This window comes from Pavona decussata, unplaced genomic scaffold (assembly GCF_977016875.1).
Source record: "Pavona decussata unplaced genomic scaffold, jaPavDecu1.1 SCAFFOLD_48, whole genome shotgun sequence".
Taxonomy (NCBI): domain Eukaryota; kingdom Metazoa; phylum Cnidaria; class Anthozoa; order Scleractinia; family Agariciidae; genus Pavona; species Pavona decussata.
In genome coordinates, this window is record NW_028145470.1 from 5,925,460 (window position 1) to 5,953,411 (window position 27,952).

Genomic DNA, 27,952 nt, shown 5'->3' on the forward strand with positions numbered 1-27,952 from the left:
TCTGAATGGGATGTTAGTTCATTACAGAAAACCCGAGTCAAGGAGTGACCAGCAGTAATACTGTTTCCTTCCCCCACCCCCCTTCCATGGAATGCTAGTCGGTCACTGAGTATCAAGCGTGAAGCCACTCTAGAAGTATTACAACCCCACTCCCCCCTCCCCCTCCCGCCTCCCCCTTCCCCCATTTGCTAGTCGGTCATCATGAAGAGGACAACCCAGCATTAAGTACCCCGTCCCCTGCATTAGGTACTTTTACTAGGGAGCTTTAGCAACGACAACGGCGACGTCAACGAGAACGTGGAAAAAAGCAATAGGCTTAATAAGCAAAACAACAATGTGCACGTGCATTACACTTTTTGGTACATTTAGCTACGTTTCTTTGCCGTCACTGCACGACTAGAACGTGAAATTTCCTGATGGGACGTCTCATGGAAGATGTTAACACACGGCGACGAATTTTTATTTCTCTTTTAAGACTTGGGTGCGGTCTCAAAGAATTCAACTCCAGAAAATGTCAATTACATTCGACATTTAAGCGAGTTGGAATAATCGCGAAGACGTTTGAAAAAACACGAATTCATTTTAATAGTGACGTTTTCGCTGCCATCGCCGTTGTAGTTGCTAAAGCTCCCTAACAGCCAATCACAGGAAAGAAGTATTACTACTCCCTCCTAGATGGAATACCAGCTCGTCGCATGGTTTTCCCCACCATTTATGTCAGGTTTCTGTGACGTTTCGCTGATGTCCATTTATACACCTGCTGGGTAGAGAGAAAATGTGGAGCATTTTGTTGATGGCGATGACTAGACTAGCGTACGTGGCAGAAACCGGAAGGGGAGGTCCATAAGGGGCGTTATTAGTTAGGGCGAAGCGAAGAGGTGATTTAGCTTAGTTTTATTTCACAATAGGAAAGGAAATTTGATGAAATATTTTTTTAGACACACCATTCTTAAGAATTGGTTTGGGTGACCGGCAATAAAAGGTAACGAAACTGGGAAAGAAAGAAAAAAAAACCATTTAACTTATTTTTTTTTTTGGGAATTTACTTTGGTTCACATGAAAAAATTATAATTGTTTTAGCTTCGAAAAAAAGACTGGTATGCTTTCAAAAAGGCATCGCTTTGTCAGTTCGGTCAGTTACCAGAAAGCGTGGGTTTTTTGTTTTATAAAGGCTTGAACTTGCCTCCCAAAAGAGACTTGGTCTTGTTTGCTGAACAGAAAAATCGAAATTATTGTGCCTGTCACGAAAGTCTCGATTTTGTCCCGCCAAACAGACTTTATCGTGCTTTCGAAAGAACATTATTTTAAGTTTATTTTGTTTTTGAAAAAAGACTGACATTTGCTTTCGAAAGAGACTTGAATTTTCCTCTGAAAAGACAACTCCTGATTTGACGATTGTTAAAAGAGGACTAGAAATGTGTCTAAAAGTTTCTATTTTGTCCACAAGAGCCTTGAGTTTGCTTTCAGAAAACAGCTGATTCAGTACTTTTCATAAAAAGACTTAATTTGATTTTCAAAGAAGACATGAAGTTTGCCGTCTTCAATTTGCTTTCACAGTTGACGTTGTCTGGCTTCGAAGAAAGACTTGGATCAATTGACGTTGGTTTTTGAGACTTGAGTTCTGACATCCATTTTTGTTTCTTGACAAAGAACTCGTAACTTCATTTTAATTACAAGCTAAAAAGATGACCCACCGATTTCACCCCCAAAACATTTCAGATGATTCTTGCTTTCAAAATACCGCTTAGACATTCACGTGGTTACCTATTTTAATGCTTGTTTTGCCGTTATCTCCCTTGTGCGACCCATGTTTAACTAATTGATGTAATGGCTATTTACATGGACTAGGCATTATTACAATAAAGCCCGTTCTTCTTCGGCTGCTATTGACAGTTACAAACGATATCGGCTTTAGCGACAAATACGGCATATCTCGACTCTTTAAAGATACCGAAGTCCTTTGTGACTAAGTCTAAAACCCTTGTAAATAGACTACCATGAGGTAAACTTCAATTTTTTTGCAAATTTCTTCTGTTAATTGAGATTCACAGTTAAGATACATTTGTTGAAAGATGTTATATGCAAGCGGTTGTGTTTAGCTTGGGTTGTTCAGAAGTCTTTTGTAAACTGAATGGCGCGATGTCAATTGCTAATGAACGCGGTGCTGGTAATTATCGCCTAATAATGAACACAGGGTGCTAATAAGCGTCTCCTTTTGCTTTCAATGCATTTCTAGCTATTTCTAGAATTTAAAAGACCTGTTATATAGAGTAAAAAGCACAGTTTTGACAAACAGCAATTTCCAAATAAAAGGTCTGTTCAGAATGGCTATACACTATTACCGCAGACTCATTACGATAGAACTTTTATCATGTACTGCGTAATAAACAGCACCAAAGGAAAGCACTACTCAGTAGTTTTCATTTGAACCGAAAGTCTTTGAATGGTCACACTTTAAGATTTCACTCACAGTCTCAAAAGTTAGAAACACCTTGTACAGCATAATAAACAGCTCCACCGGAAAGCACTGCTCAGTAGCTTTTTAAACGGCTGAGGGTCACAATGATTTAGGATTCATCCACCGACTTCTTGTTTGCCCTGCAGAAGTGCCCGTTAAGAAAACATATAGAAAATGAAATGAAATACAAGCTATAGGTAATTGCATACGGCAGAAAAGTTTAACCGACGTAAAGGAACTGTGTAATTGAGAATTCACTTGGGTCTTTTAGAGTAGGAGAGTACTATATTGTTTGGTTGTATTTCACACATACTTGTTTAAAGTTATTTTCAGGAAATGAGAAGATTTGTATCTGGCAAGTTTGTGACAAAATACACACTTACGCGAGAGGAAACCATTTATTTGTTGTTGTAATCAGAGTGTTTTGATTATCAGTGATAACTTTTATCACTTTGGAAAAGAAAGTAAAACTGCTGTCAAACTTTTAAACTAACAGCGATTGAGAGATGCAGCTCATACCAATTCTAGTACCAGCTAAATCAACGACCGTATCCAAAGACTTCAGCCTTTTTAGTATTCTCTCGTCATGTAAAATTTTGCTTTTAGTTTGCAAAACACCATTTTACACGTTCTCATCGGTCATCCTAAATGTAACTTACAGAAAGTTCCACAAAATTGACAAAACTTGTCGGCAGTAAATCTATTCTAAAACACAAAACAACAAGCAATGGATTTTACTTTAAGAGATGAATGACCTTTAGACAAACAGAGTGCAAACTCGATTCCTCGCCGGAGAGAAATGTAACTGATGAATAAATAAGGCGTTAGACACAAACGATTGTAATTCAATGGACATTTTTTATTACTTAAATTAAATTTGCTGTACATTCTTCAAGTGCTACGTGCACTTTTTACCAAGACATTTCTTGTATTTTACATATGATGGATTTAAGCTAATTTAGACGAACCGATTAATCAAGCCGATTTGTCCCAATTTGACAAAGAAAATGATTGAGCTGACGAAAATTGGGCCGATTTGTAAAAGTTTGTGGCAGAACTACAGAATTTTGGAATCAGGTCGATTTTCACTCCGAGATAACCAACAGGAAAAGAAATTGGCCGACAATTTGTAACCGTGTGACTGTAAATCGGTGCGTATAAATAAACAGTCTTTACAGAGTTGTATTGGAGAGAACAGAACATAGATATACACTACAAGATTCTAGTTCCTTCGAGCATGATGAGGTATATTGACTTCAAACACAAGTTTCCCTGTCTGGATCAAAGACAGGTTCGAATACTTCATCCTCGAAGTAATTCAGTTCGCTTTTATCTCCATCACTATTCTTTGTGACCAAAGCTCTTCCAATTGTGAGAATCATTCTATCGCTCTCTGCTAGCTCTAACACTGTGCAAAAATCATCTGTTTCAGCGCTTAAATCAGCGCCGGCGTTTATCAAAAGGACTGCACAATTCACGTGTCCATGAAAAACGGCATCGTGTAATGGCGTCCATCCCAGTTCATCTTGGACATTCACATTTGCTCCGAGATCAATCAACAGTTGAAGGCATTCGTAGCTCCCTTCTATCGCCGCTCGGTGAAGAGGCGTAAGACCATTGCACCCCACACGATTAAAGTCAACTTTGCGGGATTTTATCAAATGGCATGTCTCGACGAAATCGTCGTTTTTGATTGCTACGTCTAATAGAACGTCAGCTGGAAACGCTACACGTTTTACGACGCGTTTTTTTAGCGCGGGACGCGGAAACGTCCCCGTTTGTGTCCTTGTCATATTCCACGTAGATGAACGTTTAACTGCGCCTTTGCGAGGCGGTTCAGAGACGGCGCGACTTCGCGGCATAAACGGAGAACGCTTTAACGCGGCAAACTCCTGTTTGGTGAGCGCGGTTGTTGCGCGCCTGTTAAAATAAGGAGTCGTTTCATCGACTGACGCGAAGCCGCTTGAAACTGACTCGTTCGTTTGCACGGATTCCATGGAAGTACTATCTGGAGATTTGTCCATTTCACAAAAACCTGATTCTGCTTCGCTGAATCTGCTACAGTCAGAAACGTTAGACAGGCTGGAAAGCCGTGAATCAGGCTCCTTCAATCCCAGAAGATTAACAAAAGTACGTTTGTTCCAGAGTTGTGAAAACACTGGAGTAGTTTTCTTTCGGGATGTTTTCAGGTCCAGTTCCTTTGCAACTTTTTGTCTGGCTTTGTCAGATAACTCTTCAAACTGTAATCTCTCTTTTGCAAGTTGAGCTTTACCTGATCGCGCCATCATCTGGACAAGCATTAAAGTCATTTCTTCATCATGACTACAATCCAGTGGAATGCTACCGCGCGAAGACACGGAACACGTATCCGCGCCTCGTTGGAATAACAACTCCGCTAGCAGTTTGTCCCCAATTTCCGAGGCGATGTGTAATGGAGTTCTCCCCTGTTTGTCTTTAGCGTTTACATTCAATCCTCTCTCCAACAAGATTGACACCAAAATTAAGTTCCCTTCTTCGCATGCCCGATGCAGTGCCAGCATCATGTGACAACGCTATCAATGATGGCTGTTAGCACCTTATTTTTCTTTCCGCCAGTGATCCTTTTATGACGCCTGAAAGCGCAAAATGTCGTCAGTTCAGCTTCATACGCCCGAGGGCATCAAACTTTTCAACGCGGTTGTTGTTGCCCTTAAACCTTGTGGATCAATGAACGTCTGCGCTAGTCCGCCGACCGGAATCCGTATTATATGAGTTGCTTAGTGGACACAATTTTGTTTGACAAACAAATATCAAAGACTCCGGTTCCTGTGACTACATTGTTGGTTTATTGACGTAATTCCCTTGGGTTATCCTAATCACTGATTCACTATAAAGTTCCCAGTTAGTCTGAAGGCGGTTTTGAAAGGCCTTTGATCACGGAATGGTTGCGTCTTTTTGTAGTCATTTTGCTTCGTCATGTTACGCGTGCGATGTAACCTTAACAGAATCTGATCGCAAATGATGTCAATTCTTTTTTTTGCTAAAACGATTTACATCGTTTGTTTTCAAACCAATTGTGATTTTGTTTAGTAAAAACCATAGTTCATTGTTACTTTTCTCTCCGATTTGATTGGAGAAAAAAGCATAAATCTTTACCATTTGCTTTCTCGTTACGCAAAATCAAAGTAGACTAACAAAAAAATGCCGAAATGGCTAAAGAAAATTGCATGTGCTTTTATGTTTTTCACCTAAATGCAAATTCAATGCAAACCTTTTAAAAGTGGACTTTTGTCCTTGTACACATCTAGTTATTGTTCGTTCCTGTTTCAACATGCCGCCGTTTCTTTTAGAAAGACTCTAGGCTTTAACTCAGACCTTTGAGCTTTGCCGCCATTTTCAACCCAACAAAGGAAGTGATTATTCATACCTCTGCTCTAATGAACCACCCTACAAACTTCCTTCGCCAGCTTGTACCATTTCCTTCCACCCACTAGTCCTATTATTTCTTGACACTTTGCCTATATCTTACTTCTCGGAAGCTTCCCACTTGTCGCTTTTGTGTCTTGGCAAAGGCCCCGACTGTACCAACCTAGCCCCGCCTTTAAAAGTGACAAGCAATACTTAAGACTACTCTTAGACCATAGTAGCTTCTCTTTTGTCCGTTAAGTCCTTAAAAATCCGAGACCGAAAGAAAACGTTCTAGCTTGTAAGCCGATACTGTTTGTTTCTGTCCTGTGCACACTTGCACAATGTTTTTCTTTTCACGTGCACAATCATTAATCAGTCCTGTGGTATCCATTGCCTTAAACCCAGTTGAATAAGAGTCCCACTTGGTGTCATGTACATAACTTTTTTTTTCCAGTCCATCAGCTTTTAAGTCTGTGGATGAAGCCCTTCATTGTGACAACTCATAGGATAGCTTTTGCACAGCAACTTTATATGGTACGGATTATTCTTCCATACAAAGTTGTAGACATTGAGAGTTAGGCCATTAAAAACCTTTGCATGGCCCCAGGTGCATGCCCAAGACTTCCGATTGTGTGGTTATGCAGTACGAGTGGCTCTAACTTTTGAATTCTTTTTTTTTTTTTTTTTTATGACACTACTTTAAGAAAAAAAATAGCTTTAGAATAGTCCTGTTTTGCTGGTCTTTTTTGTGTTGTAAAATTTATCTGTTCTAACCCTGGAATCCGTTGATAAATTATTAATATTTTTGAAATCAAGCAAAAGTGAGAAGGCTAATATGGAATGTTCTGTTCTGCTTGATTGCTATCCAATATTAAGGTGTTTGAAGCTAATGGTGCCGGACCGATCAAAATGATGTACCATTTTGAAGGACTTCATTTTGTACAAACTCTTCCTAAGGGAACATTTTAAAGTAAAATGATTTTTTACGAATGTAGCCGAGGCCTGGCATTTAACCATTTCCTAAAAGATGGTGCATTCCATTCACCCGGTTTGACAAGCCAGTTATTACAAATGGAAAACGCCCCTAGCCTTTTCGCCTGTCATATTGCTTTCAAAGAACATTCGTTTTAGTTTCGTTTATACATTCCCGCCTCTTATGGTCAAGAAAGCAGAAGAAATCTTTCCTGGCCTATTAAACATTTTCTAGGCTGGCGTAACACGAGTTAAGGAAGCTCTTGTGGACTCTCACCGTTTTACACAGTACTTCCCTATGGTGCAGTTTATGATGTAGTGCACGGTGATTCTATTCTAAGTTTAACTTCATTTTCTCTGACGAAATCCTGAATTCTGACTGATTTAAAAAAATAGAACCTTTTTGAATTGTCAAGCTCCTCGTGTGTTGCTGTTTTTTGTAATGCAATATTCATCTCCAATCCTGGAGTCTGTAGATAAATAATAAAATGAAAGGTCTTGTTTGTAGAGTGCTTTCTTGTTTTGCTTTCAAAGGACGTTCATTCATGCTTATACATTCACGTGTCGTGAAGACAAATAAAACGTTATGTAACAAACGTTTGTTATGTAACATCTTTGTTTGTTAAAAGGGAATTTCGATCCATTGTTCAGCTTTGTCTCGCCATTATTAATGAGGTATTAACCACTGAGCCAGTTCATTTGTAATTAATTGTGTAGTTCATTAGCACGTTACAGATTGGGAAAGAAGATTAAGAGAACTAACATATAACATATAGACGATTGAGAGTACTTATCACTTTTAAATTTTTTTTTTCGGTGGATATCTGTTCGAACGGTGCCTATTTTAGTTACTGCGCATATGTTCTGCGCATCTCAAGATACTCGCGTTTCCTATGGGTGGTGCCTGCTAATACAGAAATATTTTTGCGCGTTTTTAAAACTATACAGAGAAAATAGAACTTAGCAAATGCTTTCGGTATCTCGAAAGAAATTTGGGGGTAACTATGCTTTATTTAGAGATAATTAAGCTTAAATTTAGGAAAAATCCCGTACATTGCTTTATATTTTGGAACTTTTTAGAGATATTATTCCTTAATTATCTCTAAAAAATGCGTGGCTACCCCCAATTTTCGTTTTACATTTCAATAGCCCCTGCTAAGATCTGCTTTTCCCGCATAGTCATAAAACGCAAAAAAATACTTCGGTATTAGTAGGCACCGTCCTTAATTACCTCAGAAATTAGGATTTGTCACAAAGTTCAAACTAAGAGCTATCTTAAATCGTGTTGCGCAAGCCTAGGAAATGTTAATCGGCCAAGAAATATTTCCTTTGTTTTCTTGCCAGTAAGGGATTTTTCTCTTCACCACTTAAAGGGGCATTGTGACAGATTTTTTGTGTCACTTTGAATAGTTAAGCAACATGTTTGAATAGATGGAATCATAAAAAAATGGTTCATTTTTGCTAATTCGAATTCCCTACTAGTACACAGAAACTATTATTAATTATGTTTGGCTGCGGATGGCTAGTATGGAAATGGATTGCAACTTGAAAAAATTCGGACCAATTTTTTCAAGTTCTTCTTGTGTATTTTAAAGAATCGCTAAAAACTGAGAAACTTCCTCTGATAAATCCTTTTACATTTTCGTCTTGGTGTTTTAAAAGCAGTATATAAAAGCAGTATCATGTAGGAAAACAGATTCTTTGTCAAATACTTCAGCAGTTTCTACCAAAATACAAAAAAATCCCCGTGACAGTGGCCCATCAATGGCAAGCTCCTAGACGTTTTCGGCTAATGTACAGGGTTAGTCAAACGAGAACATTTAAGCAATATGCTTGAAATATTGTTTCCTGGGTAACCATATGGTTTTCTGCCCTTTTAAATATATATGTTTGGAGGCTTGTACAGATTGATCTGCTTCGATCGAAGTTCTAGCTGAAAATTTAACTTGCCGAAAGTTTTTAGAAAAGGAATCTTATTATCTCGTAGCCAGATCTCAGTTGGTTCGGGAATGTCGAAAGACCGCGGGAGATCTGGGTACGAGAGTAGGAATCTTATTCCTCGAATTTACTAGCTGTAATTGGTTTACGGACTGATGCTAGCTAACCCTTTCATTTTAACGTCAACTTTTCCCTTTGAAAACAAAGGGAATTGGTTTTACAGTGTTAAGAAATTTTGAGCAGACATACGTTTGGCAAAGAAAACTTAAGTGCAGTTTGTGATGTCGTGCAAAGCGATTCTATTCCAACTCAGTTTTAATCTTTTGGCAGTGGAAGAAATCCTTAAGTGTGACCATCCAATTTAAAGATACTGAACTGAGTACTTTCATTTTGTACTATGCTGTGCAAGATGCCTATATTCTCAATTTTTGAGTCGATATGCTACGTTGACTCGGGAAAGACAACCTCGTTCCCAGGTTCCTCTCTCTTCCTCTAGGGAGAAAGAGAGGGGACCCTGGGAACTAGTCTTTTTGCGTTGAAATTAAGAGAAGAGAAGATGAGCTCCCTAGCCAACAAAGCATCCCGGGAAGGCAATGGAACAAAACGAGGAAAGCTACCTTGGAAGATGACAGAATAGGAATCAGTCTGTTTTTCTGGATTTTTGTCTCTCTATAGCTATGACAAGGACAGGTGGGCTGGCTTTTGATAGTTCCTTTTATCATTTTTGAGTTGTTAAGAAGTCGTTTTTACAAATAACTGGCTTTACAACAAATAAATCTGGCGTTTTGGTTTGTTTACAAACTGGCATACTTAATAATCAATAATAATTGTTGCGTTGAATAACCTCCCGAAATTTGACGATTGATATAAAAGCCACTGAGCAATACTTCTGCTTGTCGTTTTGTACGAGGATCGGGTTTCAACTTCATTTTGATTCAGCTATTAAGCAGTCCTTTCTTCTCGTATTATTTATTATGCCGTAATTAAGAAAAACAGTTATTCTGCTGCTGCTGATGACAAGCTCTTAAACAGAACTTCATGATGTTATTTGTTTTCAAGTGTTTTGCAAACACAAAGTTGTACTTTTTATCGAGTTTCATTCGAGCGTCCACCAAGAGCGAAGTGTCAGACTAAAGTTTCTTTATCGTAATTTGAATTTTGCCCAGTCTTAATCAAGGCCATAGCTCTACCAACGACCAGAATCATCTCTTCATCTTCGGCCATTTCAATTGGTTTGAGGAAATCCTTCGTTTCCGCCTCCACGTCAGCGCCCGAGGTAAGAAGAAAAACCGCGCAGCGGATATGCCCATGGAAGACTGCGTCATGAAGTGGTGTCCAACCTTCGTGATCAGTGATATCAATTTCAGCGCCCTTTGAAAGAAGAAAATTCAGACATCGGTAGCTTCCATCGATAGCTGCACGGTGAAGCATGGTGATACCAACCTCATCCGGGACATTAATGTCCAGGTCCTCACTGTCAATCAACCCAGTCAGCTCTGCAACGTCATCACGTGATATAGCAGAATACAAAAGAGATTGGTTTGAAAAGGAAACTGCTCTACGAGAACGCGGTTTGGGTTCTTGCTCAATTTCTTTCTCTTGGTCGAGGCGTTGAGTCGCTCCTAAGGCATATTTCTTCGTTGACAAATTTATGGGGTATCCTCGTGCATTGCGAGATTCTGAATCTTGCCGTATAAATTTTAAAGAAGGGAACACCATAGACCCGCTTCCACTCCGAGCTCTTCTTATGATACAACCATCGATTATTCTTCTCTTAACAAAACTCTCTTTTTGAGTTTCATTTTCTTCTGTATCTTCCAAAGTGTGATAACGGCTTAAAGTCGGTCTTTGGGAAGCATTGCCGTTCTTATTTCTTCCAAGACTTTCTTTATCCTCCATGGCTTCGTTTTTGTCCCTTTTAACTTGAACCACAGAGAACATGGTGTCGATAGCTCTCCTTCCTCGTGTAACGAGGTTCGAGTCTGATAATGCAATGTTACTGTCTTCGCTGAAGCTTCTCAAATGAGGTTTAGGATAAATTCGTTTTACTTTGATGTGCCGTAGTTCTGTATCCATTGTAAATAACACTACAAAGACGACTCTTTCCAGTTACAAAGCTAATTTGGCATCTGGATGATTAATGACTTGAACGAACTTGCAACAGAGAATATTGTTCTATAGAATCGGGTCTTCACTTGAGTTTGTTTTCTCCACAGAGGTGTTATTTTGAGCTCAATGCTCCTTTGCAACTTCACATGGCGTTGTTAACTACGACGAAAACAGGCAAAGAATTGAATTGGATTTTTAATTAAAACCACTGTAAACCTCGATCTGTCCAATGAAAGATGCCTCATTGTTCCATTAATTATATGGTCTTACCCCTTCGCTTAAATCCCTCACTTTTTATTCATTTGACCTCATTATAGATGAACTCTAAGTGTAATTAAAATTCCGTTTTAATAAGCCTACTAAATAATTCTTTGCTTGGTAAATGTTAAATCTGCAGTTTTGTTCAAGGAACTTTCTGATAACTGGGTTGTGTTAATGAGTCTCAGAGGCTTAACAAACTTCTAACAAGATCGAATTGTTATTTTTTCTCCACGCCTTGAGCCGAACATCGTTTGAAATTTGTTTACCAAGTGAGCAAACACAACCCTTTTGGTGGGGTCCTTGCTGCCAAAACAAATGCTTGCCACTTCAATTAATCGATTAAACCCAAACACACCGAGAAAGGAAAATAATTTGGAACTTTTGCAAGTGATACAAATGTCTGGCCTTGTGATAATCTTTTTCTCATATCCATCTTTTGTTATGTGATTAGAACTGATTCAAGGTTAACCCAAAACTTGATCAACCGTGGCAACTTAAAGCTGAGAGAGAGCAACCAAGCACAATGGTTTAAAAACTACTTTTTCTCGTCAAGCCTTATGTAAATATTTTCCTTGTCCTTGTAGTTGTTTTACACTGCACTTGCCCCCTTAAAAAAGGTTAGAAATAGCCACCGAAATAGGAAATGATCAATTTGACAGGCGTTTCAAATACAGTGGAACATCGATTTGACGATCCTCTATCAATAGCGAAGTCCTCGGTAAAACGAACAATATTTTCCAGCCCGGCCTTTTCAAATATTTGGAACAGAACCTCGGTATAACGAACCCTCGATATAACGAATCAATTTCCCTGTCCCTTGGCACCTCGTTGAATCGAGGTCCCACTGCACCCCTTTCTGACTAACCAGTCCTGCCAGAATGCGCGCTTTTTACAGAGTCAGGAGGGGTAAGAGTGGGTCGCAGGCATTCTGGAACCGGTAGCTTTTAAAAGCAGCTCATTAGAAAGGAGAAAAAAACGCGAATTCCCGTCCACCGTTTTCAATTCTTTGTATTCAAAAACGGAGAGCTTTCTTTATCCGGTAAGGGTTTCCATCCAAATTAACGTATGCGAACAAAACTGAATTTACAATTGGGTATTTTTTTTTACGAGAACTAATATTGAACGTGATAGCAGTTAACATGTTTGTCTTTTTTCACCTTCAAACGAAAAAGATCCAAGAGAATTAACCAAACTGAATTGTTATTCGAAACAGATAAAGAACGTGTTTAACGGGTTCAGCCTGTTTTTCGAAAGTCCCTTTAACTTCCCGGACCCGAATTTATTTATGTGCACAATGCCGTTCCACAACGGGGATCCATTATTAATTTGATCAAGGCTAAATCATAAAATCTTTATAATGATATACTTTGTCAGGACTTAAATTGCCACCAGTGGATAAAATACCGATTTGCAAAATTACTTATCGGACGCCAAAAAGTTATTGGGACTTTCAAGAAACGAATATTTGGTTTATCAGCAGAGTTGATAACTAAAGGTAAATTGGCCACTGTAAAGAGATTCGAGTGCGGTTGATGTTTCGAGCGTTAACTAGCCCTTCGTCAGAGGGATTCGCTCTGACGAAGGGTTAGTTAACGCTCGAAAAATCAGTGCTTGAATCTCTTTAGACTCTTTACGGTGTACCTTTAGTTATCAACTCTGTTGATAAACCAAACACTCGTTTTTACCCCCCACTGACGCAACACCACAGTTTCTTTAGAAACGAAGCCCCTTATCCTTTCAAAAAACGAATCACCGAACATCAAGTCTAAAGACAGGTATGGAAAAACCTGTCCGGTGGGACACCCCTAGCTCTCCAAACGTCTTAAACGGTACCTTCCCTCTCCTCCCCGTTGTAAAGATTGAGCAAGAGCATGTTTGGACTCAATATGAAGCGGTAAAACTATCCAAGTATCGGTAAACTAGGTATAAGTGAGACAAGGTGAATGAATAATGCGGAAGCCGAGGAATAAAATTACTGCAGGGGAGAAATTGTTACACTCGGAGAAAGAGAACGAGGACGATTATTCCAAAATGTCCCCACCTCCCCCCCCCCGCAAAAAAAGACAAGCGATGGGAGCGGAGGGAGGGGAGGCTAAGACAGAGTTCTATGAGGAGCTGCTCGTGATATGACTTGTTTCACATTGTATTCTACTAGGAGTCTTGTCACCACGTGTTGATTATGCCTCTGGTTCTACTCTGATAGAATTGAAAAGCACCAGAAAAAAAAAAAAAAAAATCACATTATACTGAGGGAAAGATAAGGATGACACAGTCAACCTGAAAGTGATCCACTGTTGTTTCATCTGTGTTTAGTGTTGACATTTCATGTCTGACATGGCTTCTGTATAAATAAAGATAATGATTCAATTCAATTCAATTCAATAAACTTCTTTTATCCAAGGTAGAAATTAAAACTAGAAAGCTTATGGGGCCATACCAAAGAGAAAAAGATAAAAATACAAGACTACCATCATTATCACCATAAAATCAGTAACTGTTTTACATACTACAATATTACAAGTAATTGAAATAGCATCGGAGTATTTACATCACAAGATCATAACAACATAAAAAATTTCCTGACCCTCGCTCTACCACTTGATCCATATCTCTGAAAAGTACAAAATCTAATCATAAGTATACAAAATCTGTGTCCATATGTTGTATGGTGGAAAGCGACTCGACTGATGATGATGATGATGATGATGATGATGATGATGATGATGATCATGAAAGTATCGACACGTTTAATGTTCTCAATGTGGATGTTTCCTGGTGCCCCCTCTGTTAGTTACCGAGAATTTGACCTTGTTGTGACTGGAGAAAATCTTTGGTCCTCACTCCAATAACAAACGACGTCTCCGTTGGATGGATTGGCTGCCGCGGTGAACGACACAACGAAAGCGCGCTGGCAGGGGCACACTGGTAACGAGTTTTTCAAATTGAGTCCCAGTCTCTGCTCCTCTGATTTGCTGTTCGAAGATGTGAGTCAGTTGTTGTCATCCGTTGCTGTGGTCTTTGTTGGGTTAAAAACAATGAATGACGACGAAGGAATTGATTTCCGTAAACTTGAAAAGGAGCTTGCTTTAGCTGTTGAAGCGGACGCGAAGTATGATCGCGAAAACAGCGCTAAATTTCGAGCTGTTGAACAGCGGGTTGCCAGTTACGAGGAGTTTCGGGACATTGTCAGCGCGGCGCATTTGAAGCCTTTGGAAAGAAAAGATATCACAGGTTAGCTGCAGTTAAGCTTAAACACTTTTAAAATCAACTGAAAAGTGGAAATAGAAAAGAGTCTTAAAATACAGAATAATGATAAGTGCTATTTGAAATTGAGGGTGGACGGCACAGTAAAAACCTACTTTTTTTCGGTGGGGGGGGGGGGGGGGGGTAAGGCCCCTTTTGTGTTCAAAATTAGTGATCTGAGGAATATTTTGGTTTAAAATTGTGTGGTGACTTTTTTGGGGTGAAAGATTTTGTTGCATAATTTTGGGGGTTTGACTAAAAGCAAAACCCTCAGTTCTTCATTTCTATTTCTATTTCTATGTCTAAAAATTGTATCTGTTTCATGTACAAACTACGTGCATGCATTGTTTGTCTTGTTTGCAAATTTTAGGGTGGACACCTTCGGGCTGTTAAATACAGCAGGCCCTTAGGTGTCCACCTAAGATGTATGTTGGCTGAATTTGTAATCACCAGTTCACTAAATAAATACAGTCCAACTACCTGTAAGCGGATACCCTTGGGACCAGAATAAGTGTCCGCTTATGGGAGGTTAGAAATGTGGTGTTTGTATTTAGCTGAGAACATGATCAAGTGTTCGCTTACAAGAGGTGTCCACCTATGGGAGGTATCTCTTAGCGGAGGTTTGACTGTGTTTCACTGGCACTAAGTAGCTGGCCAACAATATCAACATTACCAGAAGTGCAAGATGCAACACATGCATGGATAATGTAAAAGTCTCTTGATCAGACATGCAGAAAGTTCACAGCTGTAACAAAAGAAATGTTGGAAGACCATGAACCCCTCTATATGAATAAAATAAGTGGGTTAGTTTCTAAAGAAACTGTGGTGCTGTGTTGGTGGGGAGTGGAAATGAATGTTTGGTTTATCAACAGAGTTGAAAAGGAAATAGATCGACTTCACCCTTCTCCAAAATGGCGGCAACAGATTTGAATGAGTTAAAATTGAACTGAATGAAAAACTGATACCAGCACTGGAAAGAGCACCTTTACTTTAGTATTCTTGCAAAGTTCCAGCATATTAGGTGTTATATCAGCTTAAATGTAAGATGAAATTTGACAAATTCACAGACATTTGTATGACTGGGGTTATACGTCATACCCTCAGTCATACAAATGTTTGTAAGTTTTTTATTTTTCAACTTACATTTTCTCGGCTGATATTACACCTGATATGCTGAAACTTTGCAGGATTACTAAAGTAAAAGTGTTCTTTCTAGTGCTGATATACGTTTTTAATTTTAACTTATTTGAATTTTCGGCTGCCATTTTAGAGAAGGGTCTATTTGTTCACTGTGAAGAGATTTGAGTGCTGATGTTTCAACAGTTAGCTCTTGGTTAGAATCTAATGCCACTCTGACGAAGGGCTAACACTTGAAATGTCAGCATTCAAATCTCTTTACGGTGGCCAAATTACCTTTACTTATCAACTCCATTGGTAAAACCGAACATTCACTTGAATGAGAGCTTACTATCTTAAGGACGGTGCCTACTATTGTCACTGCGCATATGTTCTGCGCATCGCGAGATACTCGGGTTTCCTATGGGTGGTGCCTGCTAATACAGGAATATTTTTGCGCGGTTTAAAACTATACAGAGAAAGTAGAACTTACCAAATGCTTTTGGTATCTAAAAAAAAATTTGGGGGTAACCATGCATTTTTCAGAGATAACTAAGCTTCAATTTAGGAAAAAATCCCATACATTGCTTTATATTTTGGCTTTTTTTAAAGATATTGTTGCTTAATTTTCTCTGAAAAATGCACGGTTACCCTCAATTTTCTTTTTGGATTCCAATAGCCCTTGCTAAGATCTGCTTTTCCCGCATAGTCATAAACCGCACAAAAATACTTTGGTATTAGTAGGCACCGTCCTTAATTTGCTCTAGACAACAAATAACTCTTTCTTTATTTAGTCTAACTGGTGAGAAAAACTTTTCCATCAAATAATAATAATTATTATTGTAATCAAAATTATTATTGAGTACTGGACCTGGTTGAAAAGAATGAAAACTATACTAAGTGAAATTAACCTTGAAATCCAAATAATTATTGCTCTGTACTGTGACATATAGATTTGTTGTCTTGTAATAAATGTAGTTCCATATAACTATTAACCTCACACATTTTCTGAAACCTGTATTCTTTTTCAACCTTTATGAAGTGGTCAACCTATATTAAATGGTCACTTAGCCATTCCCTGAGGGCGACAGCTTAATACAGGTTTGACTGTATTAGAATCATTTCAACTAGTGTCTTATGCAGCTGTTATTTGGGTTGCCTTCCCCCCCCCCACCCCCCCGTCCACTAATTAAAGCATTCAATTTTGATTTTGTCCCAAGTCTGACATCTTCTTTTGTTCTTTTAACAGGTGAAAATTCTCGCAAACAACCCTGGAATCCTCATGCTCAAGGGACATCACAGACATTGTTAGTAAACTCTGATCAACCTTTTCCTGTTCTTTCAAAAACTCCTCAAACTGCTCACGAGTTTACCAAAGTCTGGAGACGCCAGTGTAAAACAGATGTACAAAAATACCAACTTTTACTGAAACTTGGCAGCCAGGAACTTGGGAGAATTTTCAAGGCAGAAATAAGCATGGGATTTTTGGGAGAATTTCTCTTCATTTTGCATAACTGTTTGGAGGATAAAGATGCAATGGAGGTTTTTAATATTCTCAAACAACTCTCCAAAACAAGCAGATTTGATCTTTCTCTGAAATTCCTTGGTGAGGAAGAAAGGAATGTTACTTCAAAGCTTATAAAAAGACTTGAAGGAACCATAGCCAGTGAAAGTGAAGATAATGAGGAAAGCGATATGGAGATGTTTCAGGAACTGAGAACAATTTATGGTGTGGTATCCTCCAGTTGACGAAGGATCACTCAGGTTGATTAATTTGTAGCATTGCAGTTGAACCTGATTAATGTGGATGCCAAAGGGACATGTAAAAGTATCCATATTATCTGAGTGTCTGTATTTAGTGGGGTTTCAGACTAAACGTCACGGACACATGCTTTATCAATACAAACTCTAACTCTTTTAACTCTAACTTAATTAAAAAAAAAATGAAAAAAACAACAGAATGAGGTTTAATGCCTGAAATTCAGTGTCTTAAGCAGGGCTGTTAACTCTCCCGGATAATCCGGGAGTCTCCAGATTTTGAACCATATCTCCCGGTCTCCAGATTTATGTCTGTAATCTCCAGATTTTGAGCCGGATTTCTGACCATATTTCAACATCTGTAATCTCCTGGATAATTGACGAAGTTTGCTATTTGTCGTGTGTAGTGTTGCTTATGGTACTGTTTAATGTACGTCCCCCCCCCCCCCCCCCCCCACTGACGCCTCTGTAAGGTGCTTTGTTATTGCTGGCTAGGGAAGTCATATTCCCCATACTTGTTGACGTGTGAGGTTGACAACCCTGCTTAAGTATGAGTTCAAACTGACATTATTTTTCACTTTGTGGTTCAGCCAGGCAGACTGATCATTAGACAATTTATACAGTGCGCTGATGACCAGCGCCTGTAAAATGAGGTTAACTTTGTGTGTCAGTAACTGTCACTTGGGCCACAGAAAAGAGTATGTTGTCTGTTTTAACCGCTGTCCGTTTTTAGTGCGCTATTGTAAGAGAAACTATATGTTGAGCTTTTTGTTGGGAGAAACAGTGACAACTGTCTGTATTAAGGGGGTGTCCTTAAAGTGGGATACCACTGTATCATACAAGTCATTTAATTCACAAAGGCATGGGTTCTCAGCGCAGACTTTATCTATGTACAACATAGCATGTACATTGTACCCCTTATGCCTTTTAGATTCACGTGGAGTTGTTTTCTTAATAATAGCATTACTGAGTACATAGCTATCTGAAATGCCCAAAGAATCAGAATTTGCAAGGTCAGACATGACTGCAGTCGAGCCATACAAATCCTTATTTTTGGCATTCTCTAACATCAAGTTCCTAGTAATGTTTTCAAATGCATTCGGTAGCTAAATCTTCACTGCTAATTGTCTAGGCATCGGGGTATGTTGTACAATCATGTAAGTAGGTTGAGGCAAATAAAAATGACTGCTAATTTTATACCTTGTTGCAATGTTTTATTCACTTTATGCTGATTAGAGGACAGAATTAATTTACATTATTGTATTGTGGGTAAAAAATATCACACGCAAATGCCTACTCATGTGATCACATTGTTTGGCACACATTCATAAAATTTATCATTGACACAGCTTCAAAGCAGCTCACTGTTTTGGACACACATTAGCTACAAGAAATAACTTCTGAATGAATTACCCCCAATTATAGTGAGATCTCTATACTTGTAAGCAAGTTGCAGTGAATTTTCACTATGTAAATAGTTAAATTACTGAGTCATTAGACTCTTCACAGTTTGTACTGGGAGACTGCAACCTGGGGAGAGTGTCTAAGCTACCAAGGGGGCCCCTAGTCAGGGTAGATTGTGTGGGAGAGGAGGGGCAGGCAAAATTTTTGCTGCCTTTCTCTCCCCTACTACCTCCCCCCCTCAGTAGTTTAGACACTCTCACTAGGTTGTGCTTGCTGTTACAAACCAGGCGACAGTTTGACCGAAGCGTACCAGTCTTGAAAATCCCACAGACAAATAGGGGGACTGTGAACACTTGACTGAATCATGATTTATGGTAAATTATAAATAAATGACAGAATTCTAATTCTATTGTCTTCTGCCGAGCATTTCCTCCCTTAACCTAGCCATGACATGCATAAAAATTGTAGCTCATTCCTTCTTGTAATATCACTGTGTGATGGTGTACTGAGGTGTACACATAATGAATGAACTAGTCATGTTACAAAGCAATTCCCTTGATACTTGAAGAAATTCTCCCAATTAATACTATAAAGAAAATTATCCATGGAAACTGGTGCATGGAATTTCTACATTGACACTGTCATAAAAAATTAATAATTGTGAATCTATACTGTCATTAAATGCTGTGTTACACAAGATGGAACCAAGTAAAGCATCTCGAAAAAATACAAACTACATTTCATTACACACCTTTAACTCTAACATTTTGACACCTTAACCAAGTGTTTCCCTTAATACAACTAAGTCTGTGCTCAAAGCATAAATTGGACAAAATAATTTATATTGGATATGTGTAGTTTATGTTATGATTAATCAGTATTTCCAATTATTTTGCTAATGACGCTGTACAAAAGATATCAACTTCCCCTTAAAAAATTAATGGTTATTACTAGTAGCTATTGATATCCTTTGGGATCTGTGTTTCAAGGCATGTTGGAAAGTAGTTTTTACATAAATAATTCCTTGCTGTGCTTACACTTTGACAACGAGACTGTAGATGTTGAACTTTCAGCTTCAGAAAGCAGTCTAGTGACAACATTCTTCAGGGCTTTTTGGGACAAGTTTTAGACTAGCTGACAAAATATGGAAATTAAAGTAGAAGGCATACATGAGCTTAGTTGGTACCAAACCAAATGCCTTCCACTGTATTAAAGTGTATGTGACAGAATATTCTTTTTTGCTTGATCAAATCTTCAGGTTCTCACATGAAAATTAGGAAAATATTGCCCTATCAATTTTTAGATGTATAAAAACGTCGAATGTCACTTCCGGTTGGGATGCCATACCGTGCAAGAGGGGAGACTGGAGATAGTAGGGTTGTGATGTCAATACAGGATTTCTAGTTTAGTTGTTTCTCTCTTCCTCAGTTGTTTTCCATGTGCAAAGGAAGAAACGTGGATTAAATTATGTCTGGGAATGTTGAAAGGTCTCAATGAAACAACTGAGGAATAGAGAAACCATGAAAGTAACAATCCTGTATTGACGTCACACTATGCTATCCCCCAGTCTCCCATCATTGTACAACATCCACACTTTGCCTCGATAATGATGGAAGTAACACCGAAATGTCGGACAACATTAGTTTTTAATTTTTCTTTGAAGTTTTTCATTAAACCAGTATTCATACACTGGTGTCTACCTGACAAATCATTGTTTCTTTTTAAGTGACCAAATAACTTTCAAATAATTGCACCGGTGCCAGTGTTGTCTAATAGTGGAAACTGATAGAGGACCACAAGTTCGTCAGTAATTTTTAATTAGTTACTCTTACGTGCTATCCTCTTAAAATAAAGTCTAACACTACTCTACTCAAAAGTCAAATAATTTACTAATACAATGATTAATTCTTACTGAAATTACTGTCTGTTACAAGTACATTCCATTGATTAAGTAATCTGCATCGTCAGTAGCAAATGGCCGTCTTTTCAATTTGCTCTTCACAATTCTGAGTCGTAGGGCAACAACAAACAAAAGAAGAATGGCTAACACGAGGAAGATAGCAAGTGGAAGGACAGCCTTGTTCTCGATAATCTTCAGTCGGTGTGTTTCTATGACAACAACATCTGAAACATTCTTGTTTGGTAATGGAAAATCAATCATTGCAGGCTTTGATGGTGGCTTTGTATGTACAACTTCACCTAAAACAACGGCAAAACATAATGTTGCTTAAATAACAAGAAAGCTACAAACGCTTATCAAGTGGACTAATCTATGCTGCATTCTACACTACTTAGATTTTTTAGCCATTTCCCTCACTGAGATTGAGCTTTCACTGAATAGTTTGGGGTCATGGTCCCTAACCTTTTGAAAGATTTCATAATTTTTTTTATTTGTACTTTTGAATTAAGATTAAATTTTGAAAATTGTTTGGAGCATTTGGAGTGCTTGGCTTTGGAAGGCAAAAAGGAAATGAAAAAAAAAAAAAAAAAAAATTGCCATTTGAGGGTACCTTTAAAAACAGAATTCCCATAGATGACTTTCAACCAATCTGCTCTTTAACGGTTACATTTTAAAACTGCCTATAAATAATTCTGGGAGTTACGTATCATTTGTAAAACTGTACACATGTATTTGTTGTGGTTTAATGTTTTTTTCATTTAAAATTTCCACACCAATTTAGCGAATTTGATTGCCAGCGAAAATCGCATGTGATTTTCACCCCTGATTAATGCGGACACACTTGGTGATTTTTTTTTGCCGATCGCCGCCATGTGACAGTTTAGAAAAGTCACTGTGATAAAATTGCCCAACCTGATGGGTTGACTTTACTGGTGATTTGCAGTGATGAGCGTAGAAAATCGCAGGAACGGGCACACTTGGCGAATGCTGGTGAATTTAATCACCAATATCTGACATGCCAGATCTCGGCGATTTTATACGCTGATCGCGGAGATCGATGAAAATCGCAATTGCTGTACAAGGCACACTTGGCAATTTTTGCCGATCATGGCAATCGGTGTATAAAATCGCCAGGTGTGTCGGCGGCTTTAAATATGCAGTATTCATTACCATAATCTGAGACAAAGGGAAATAAAAATAATAATAAAAAAATTATTTAAAAGACACAAACCATGTGACTTGTCTCCTTGAGGCCTTGCCTTCTCCTTTGTTGTGGTCTTTTCTGTTGTCTGTGCTTCTGTTTTCACCACCTTCCTTGTCGTTGTTTTCTCTGTAGTACGACGCTCTGTTGTTGGTTCTTCACGAGCCTTCTCTGTTGTCGGTTTTGGTGTAGGTTTCTTGTGGTTTACAGGAATTGTATAAGGAAAGTTTGGGTTGTTGTCAACAAATTCTCTCCAGTGATGAAACGTTGTAGGTGGTGTGGCCAGCACATGCTGAGGTTTCTTTGACGGTGGTGTAAGTTCTTCAAGCTTCCTCTCCAGTTCAGCGTTGTCATCATCATCATCATCATCATCATCATCATCATCATCATTTCCTTGTGTAGGACGCTGCAACTTCTTATGTTCCTCTTTAACTTTTTCTACTGCTATCACAGGTCCCTTAGGTTTAACATCCACATGTTGTGCTGGTTTTTCAAGCTTCTTCGTAACAACCCCCTGGTAAACAGGTTGTTCATAGTCTTTGGAATCTTTTGTCGCGGTTGATTGTTTTGTACTCTTGCTGTGGTATATTGCTTTTCCAAATTCCTTTGCTTTCTTCATGTAGTCTGGATCACGTTCTTCAGGATTTGTTTGCCAAGAACTGTGCAAATCTTTATGCTCTTCAACTTCTTTAGTTTGCTGTCTCAGTGAAGGCTTGTATGAGTGTGATCCTAAATCTTCTTCCTCTTCATCATCCCCTTTTCAAGATAATGACAAAAGATTTACATTAGGTCTAGTTCATACAGTGTATATCCACTTCTACTACAGTGTATGTTGAATTTAAAGCTAATTGAGTTTGACAGGTCAGAAATTTAACAGGTTGAACTTGTGCTGCAACTTGAAGCAGACGTTATGGTGTTGAACTTGTGTGGCAAGTTTGACTTGTCGCGTCATTACCTGACAAAAATGTAGCCTGTCAATAAAGCTGCCTCTCATCGCTCCTGGCCCCACGAGGGATGCCCCTCAGGGGAAGGTAGCGAGGAGAGGCTTAGCTGTGGAATAATTTTTTGTAACATATTTTTGACTACTCAACTAGCATTAATTTCATCTAAGACTGTGCATCCATCAAGTTGCATATTTGCTTTATGGCAAATCATTAGATTCAGGTCTTGGTTGACATTGAAATTAACACATGCACTTAATGCAAAGTAAATTAAAAAGTAAAATAATTTATTTAAATTAAATTATGTCGATAATATGGGAAGTGCTTGCACAAGCTCAAGAGCCAGAGTTCGATATATGTCTTTTCAACTATATTTAATTTTCATAGATTCTCCATAAGGTTTTATCATGTAAGATGTGTCTTTTTTAGCTGCTATTCGAAACGTTTGTTTTTGGAATCAATAAAGAACTTTATTATTTATTATCATGATAAAGTGCTTGACAATAAACCAAATCAAATTTGAATTTGGAAATGTTGGCTTTTAGTTGGTAGTTGGTAGAACTAAGGAAACAGAAACCACTTAAATTTGATTTGCCTAAGATACCAGAATATCCAGGGGACACATGTTAAGATTAAAAATTGCTGCATTATTAAATTCACTTGAAAGAATCAATTAAAAAGCATAATTAAAAATATCGAGTTAAATAAATATATAGTTCAATAAAACATAACTTGAAAATTAATGTTCTCTCTCTGATATGACATGATATGATATGATAATCTTTATTTATCTACGGTACAAAATTCGTCAGCTTTAAAAATAGGCAGTCTCAGACTGCATGTGTCTACTGCAGCACTGGTGTAGAAATGTGATATAAAAGAATTGAAGAAAAGGGAAATAAGACTGAAAAGAAAACGAAGAGGGAGGAGTGGAAATAGGATAGAGATAAAAAAATGATTGAAAAATGTTGCACAGAATACTGGGGAGAAGAGATTAAGCTGGTATTGTTTACCACAAACATTTTGTTTGAAGAGAACTGTAACTTTATTCTAACATAAACAATATATTATATAATCTTACAACGTGAACCACAACTTTGTACTGAAAGCAATGCAGCAGAGTTCTAAACATAAAGTACTGAAAGCAAAGGTATAAAATGCAACAGAAACTATTAATTAATCTATCCTGAACTTATGAATGGCAAGTATCATTCTTTGACTCCTGTCGTGTTTCCATAGTTTTCGCATAAATTAACTTTTTCCTAGAGCGGTTAAAAACAAATGTTTTCTGACGTAAAATAACATGGTTACCTATTAATCATTTGCCGAAAAACACACTTGAACGCAAAAATTGCCGAAAATTCACGGCCTGTTGATGAAGACCTTTGGCATATCAAATTTCAACCCGCTTAAGCAAATTGTCCTTGATTGCGCATCTAGCATCTGTCGCTTCTCAAACGCATATATGAATTGACAAAGACACAAAAATCAACAAAAAGCTTTTCCAACAAAACATTTTATTGAAATAAACGATGCATTTGTTATTAGAGGCAAAAAACTTTCAGTTTTTTTTGCGTGCGTGCAAACACGCATGTAAAATTTGAAGACACTCCGTGTTTGTTCAAAGCGATCACTCGCAGTAAATTCGGGTACGTTTGCGATGAAAATTACAGAAGTTACAGAATTCTGGTTCAAATCATCACTTACAGTCAACCCAGGTCACGCGTGAACGATATTTTTGAAATTTGAACGGAGTTTTGAAATTTACATGTCAGTTTTGAAAATCGCAAACGAGATTTCAGAGTTCCCGTACAAATTTCCCTAGCTTATTGACGGTATAAAGCTATGAATTTTTCTTTACATTGCAAAATTGAATATTTCAAGAATAACAATTGTTTCCCAAATATTTTGAATCTTTTTTTCAGTTAATGCGTCTTTTTCAGAACGATTTCCGGCGAAATGTCCAACATTCCATTCACACGTCGGACATTACAAAGAGAAATTGGAATGTTCATTTCTTTCTTGGAAATACTGTTCACGCGTGACCTGGGTTGACTGTAAACTATTTGTAAAAAGCAAATCAACATCGGAAAACATCATTTACCGTATTGTCGCCATTGTCCTGATCCGGAAGTACAATCGCTTAGATCTCGGTCAGTCGAGGATTAGCGTCGGCTTTCGATAGGATTCCATTTGGGATTCCTGTGGCATTTACACTCTTACACTCTTTCACTCTTTCACTCAACCCGATGACATAGTGTCTACGCTTCTCTAGAAGCCGTAGACACAAAAATGCCTAATACTAAAAACCTTGCGTGAATTAAATTTGTAATAATCTAGATATCTGACCATCTGGATCATTGAATAACACAATGCCACGGTTTTGATTGGCTTATTTTTCAATGGGATATCAGCCATTGTCTTGCCATCTTAGCAAGGGCTATTTGAATCCAAATAGAAAACTGGGGGTAACCACGCATTTTTTAGAGATAATTAAGCAAATGCCAAAATGCCATACATTGCTTTGTATTTTACTGCTTTTTAGAATAATAATTATTCTAAATACAAAGAGCGTATGCGCAGTGACAAAAGTAGGCACCATCCTTAATATTTATCAAATAAACAAATTCATAATTGGATGTTTAACATATCAGTTTGTGCAAAATACACTTCCTGGGACGTTAATGGATATTTTTTTTTGGAAAAATGATCAAATCCATGATCATAACACTTGTTTAAGTAAGTGTCTGCATAAGCCATCGAGTAAAACAAATATGAAAATTCACTGGCATTGCCACGAAAGGGGTAGACATCCATAGTAGTCTAACAACAAATGAGATAAGAGCTAGCCAATCAATTTTTTTCTTCTTAGTGTAAATTAAGAAGATTCATTGTGGGAGAAGAATTAGAATAAATTATACATAATTTGCATGCATCATTAGTGCCTATATCATAATTATTGTCTAGGTAAAACCTCATTCCTCAGAGCCTTTATCGTCCATGTCATCAAAAGCTACTTTTGTTGTAAATTGACAGGGGGTCTCCTCGATAAGCCCAAGAGAGCTTCCTTTCTGCTCAATGTCGTTAATGTTGTAAGTACATGTACTATCAGAAACTGTAAAAATTACATGCAATATTGGGCAAAAAATATATATAATTATTACACCATACCCAAGAAATAGCTGCTAATAGGCAAACAGGCTTGAAATAACAATGTTTGTATGGAAATCCGATGTCAAATAATTTTCATAAAACATCGCTTCTGAAAAATTCATGAATTGGAAACTTTTGGCACTAGGAAAAGGATTTTAAGAGAAAAAATTGGAGGGATGTAGCTGTGCCAGAAAGCGATCAGTTGTGTTTTGAATTTTCCATACATTTGTCTGTATAGCGAACCAGCCGTGAACTACTTCTAAAAATAGTTCACGGGAAAAAAATACAGGGAAATGTATGGAAAGTTCAAAACCCAACTGGACGCTTTCTGGCACTGCTGCATCCCTCCAATTTTTTTCTTAAAATCCTTTTCCTAATGCCAAAAGTTTCCAATTCATGAATTTTTCAGAAGCGATGTTTTATGAAAATTATTTGACATCGGATTTCCATACAAACACTGTTATTTCAGGCCTGTTTGCCTACTCGTCAAAATGGCGTTGAAAACCGTGATAAGGCCTATTATTATTAAATAACCTTCTGGCCTCAGTTGTTCAAATAGCAGATATCTTTTTCCAACATCTAAATTGGTATCCTGTGAGCGAAATTAAAATGCACTCCAACTCATGCATTTTAGCCACTGGATAGTAATTTATCTGCCGCATAAAGTTATCCGCTCTTTGAACAACTGGTGCTAGGTCTTTCTAACGAAATGAACCCAGGAAAATCTACCAAAATTTCTTTGTTGTTTTCAATAAATAAACCCCAATCCTATTGCTTGTTGGACGTGGGACGATTATAACTAACCCAGCACTTTAAGCCTTGTTGACAATACATCATCCACAGCACTCGGTATTAAATAAGATTGTTAATTACATGTTATGGTTAACACTGTAGAAGAAGAATTTTTTTTAATTTTCTGTAATATAGAGTATACAAGTCTGACTTGACTAACACGATCACGATATTCCTCACCACGGTAACGAAGTCGCATTCAAAAATACGACGGTAACAATTTTTCACAAGGTTATTTTACTTGATACCCCAGTAACATGATATCACTTTGACAAGCTGAGGGGCATTATCATTTTTGGAACGAGGAAGTATGAATGTACTTTAGTGGGAAATCTTTTGAAGGCAAAATAACAAACTTCCCCTTTTAGCAAAACTCCATCTTGGCTTAGAGGTTACTACGAAATGTTTGTACAAAACATAAACTTACTTGAATCGATAAGATGAATTTTTCACGCTCGTTTTATACGGATTTTATGAACTTCATCCAATTTCCTTTCACTAACCTTCACTTCAAGTCAAGTCAAGGTATAATAACGTTTGGTAAATTTAGTAAAACAAACGAAAAATCTACCGCAAATTCATTTGCATTTTCTTACCTTCGGGTTCCGAAGGTCTGTATTGAGACTTCTCATTCCACTCCGGTTTATTGACCTTCTTCGGCGGAATCTCGTACTGATTTCTATCCAAATTCAATAATTTCTCATCTGGTCTTTCATAAGATATCGTAGCGTAGTGATCATGTTCTCCAAAGCGACACTTGCTCGGGATACCACAATAGAACATGTAGCAAATTTTCTCTACTTTAGCTTTAATGTAGAATCCATCGGAAGAGGTCGAGTTCTTGTACTGCATTTGCGCCAAATCACAATGTTCTCGCTCGCAACACAATCTGTAACATTCCTTAGCGTTGGAAACAGTAGCATGCGACAAAAACGTTGCTCCATTGTCTCTAGACTCTCTTGCTTTTATAATCTCTCCTTTCTTCACGTGAATATTGTAAGGACATTGGTACTCTTCCCGATCATCGACGGCGGAAACGCAACACGACAAAACCACTAAAATGCTCAGTTGAAAGACTCGATGGAAGCCCTTCGAACGCATGTTGCGTACGCACTTATTTGGCTTTCTCAAGGAAACGTCTCAATCGGGACTTAATGGTTGTTTTTGTCTACAGCTTGATCAAGGTTTAAAATAGTTTCTTCAACCAAAGTACACAATAACATGGACGCCCTCGATCGAACCAACAAATTCCTCGTCAGTTCAATATTTCGTTCCCAGAGCCCGGGTCTGAAAAGGGTAACGCGGTATTGACGAAAAGT

General features: G+C 38.0%; 4 protein-coding genes across 4 annotated transcripts; 1 reads left to right on the forward strand and 3 right to left on the reverse strand.

The window, feature by feature from the left end:
* Nucleotides 1-3,430: 3,430 nt before the first annotated feature.
* LOC146481996 (uncharacterized) lies at nt 3,431-6,223 on the reverse strand. Its single transcript, XM_085107627.1, has 2 exons — nt 5,865-6,223; nt 3,431-5,070 (listed from the first exon to the last, which is right to left on the reverse strand). The coding sequence occupies exon 2, from the start codon at nt 4,999-5,001 to the stop codon at nt 3,715-3,717; it is 1,287 nt and encodes a 428-aa protein (XP_084963753.1). The 5' UTR covers nt 5,002-5,070; nt 5,865-6,223; the 3' UTR covers nt 3,431-3,714.
* A 3,280-nt stretch (nt 6,224-9,503) lies between these two features.
* LOC146481997 (uncharacterized) lies at nt 9,504-10,953 on the reverse strand. Its single transcript, XM_085107628.1, has one exon. The coding sequence runs from the start codon at nt 10,829-10,831 to the stop codon at nt 9,881-9,883; it is 951 nt and encodes a 316-aa protein (XP_084963754.1). The 5' UTR covers nt 10,832-10,953; the 3' UTR covers nt 9,504-9,880.
* Nucleotides 10,954-14,108: 3,155 nt separating this feature from the next.
* On the forward strand, nt 14,109-19,920 carry LOC146481998 (dynein axonemal assembly factor 19-like). Its single transcript, XM_085108122.1, has 2 exons — nt 14,109-14,356; nt 16,734-19,920. Exons 1-2 carry the CDS (start codon nt 14,161-14,163, stop codon nt 17,231-17,233), a joined length of 696 nt encoding a protein of 231 aa, XP_084964248.1. The 5' UTR covers nt 14,109-14,160; the 3' UTR covers nt 17,234-19,920.
* On the reverse strand, nt 18,435-27,893 carry LOC146481999 (uncharacterized). The gene is made up of 3 exons (XM_085108100.1): nt 27,230-27,893; nt 21,778-22,503; nt 18,435-20,845 (listed from the first exon to the last, which is right to left on the reverse strand). Exons 1-3 carry the CDS (start codon nt 27,732-27,734, stop codon nt 20,574-20,576), a joined length of 1,503 nt encoding a protein of 500 aa, XP_084964226.1. The 5' UTR covers nt 27,735-27,893; the 3' UTR covers nt 18,435-20,573.
* Between the last annotated feature and the right edge of the window lie 59 nt (nt 27,894-27,952).

What these genes read in the sequence shown, in the direction of transcription:
- LOC146481998 (XM_085108122.1), top strand. Translation starts at nt 14,161, where the DNA reads ATGAATGACGACGAAGGAATTGATTTCCGTAAACTTGAAAAGGAGCTT. An exon ending in GGAAAGAAAAGATATCACAG is followed by an intron (nt 14,357 to 16,733) that starts GTTAGCTGCAGT and finishes TTCTTTTAACAG; the next exon opens with GTGAAAATTCTCGCAAACAA.
- LOC146481996 (XM_085107627.1), bottom strand. Translation starts at nt 5,001, where the DNA reads ATGATGCTGGCACTGCATCGGGCATGCGAAGAAGGGAACTTAATTTTG.
- LOC146481999 (XM_085108100.1), bottom strand. Translation starts at nt 27,734, where the DNA reads ATGCGTTCGAAGGGCTTCCATCGAGTCTTTCAACTGAGCATTTTAGTG. An exon ending in CAGACCTTCGGAACCCGAAG is followed by an intron (nt 22,504 to 27,229) that starts GTAAGAAAATGC and finishes TATCTTGAAAAG; the next exon opens with GGGATGATGAAGAGGAAGAA. An exon ending in TCAAGGAGACAAGTCACATG is followed by an intron (nt 20,846 to 21,777) that starts GTTTGTGTCTTT and finishes CCGTTGTTTTAG; the next exon opens with GTGAAGTTGTACATACAAAG.
- LOC146481997 (XM_085107628.1), bottom strand. Translation starts at nt 10,831, where the DNA reads ATGGATACAGAACTACGGCACATCAAAGTAAAACGAATTTATCCTAAA.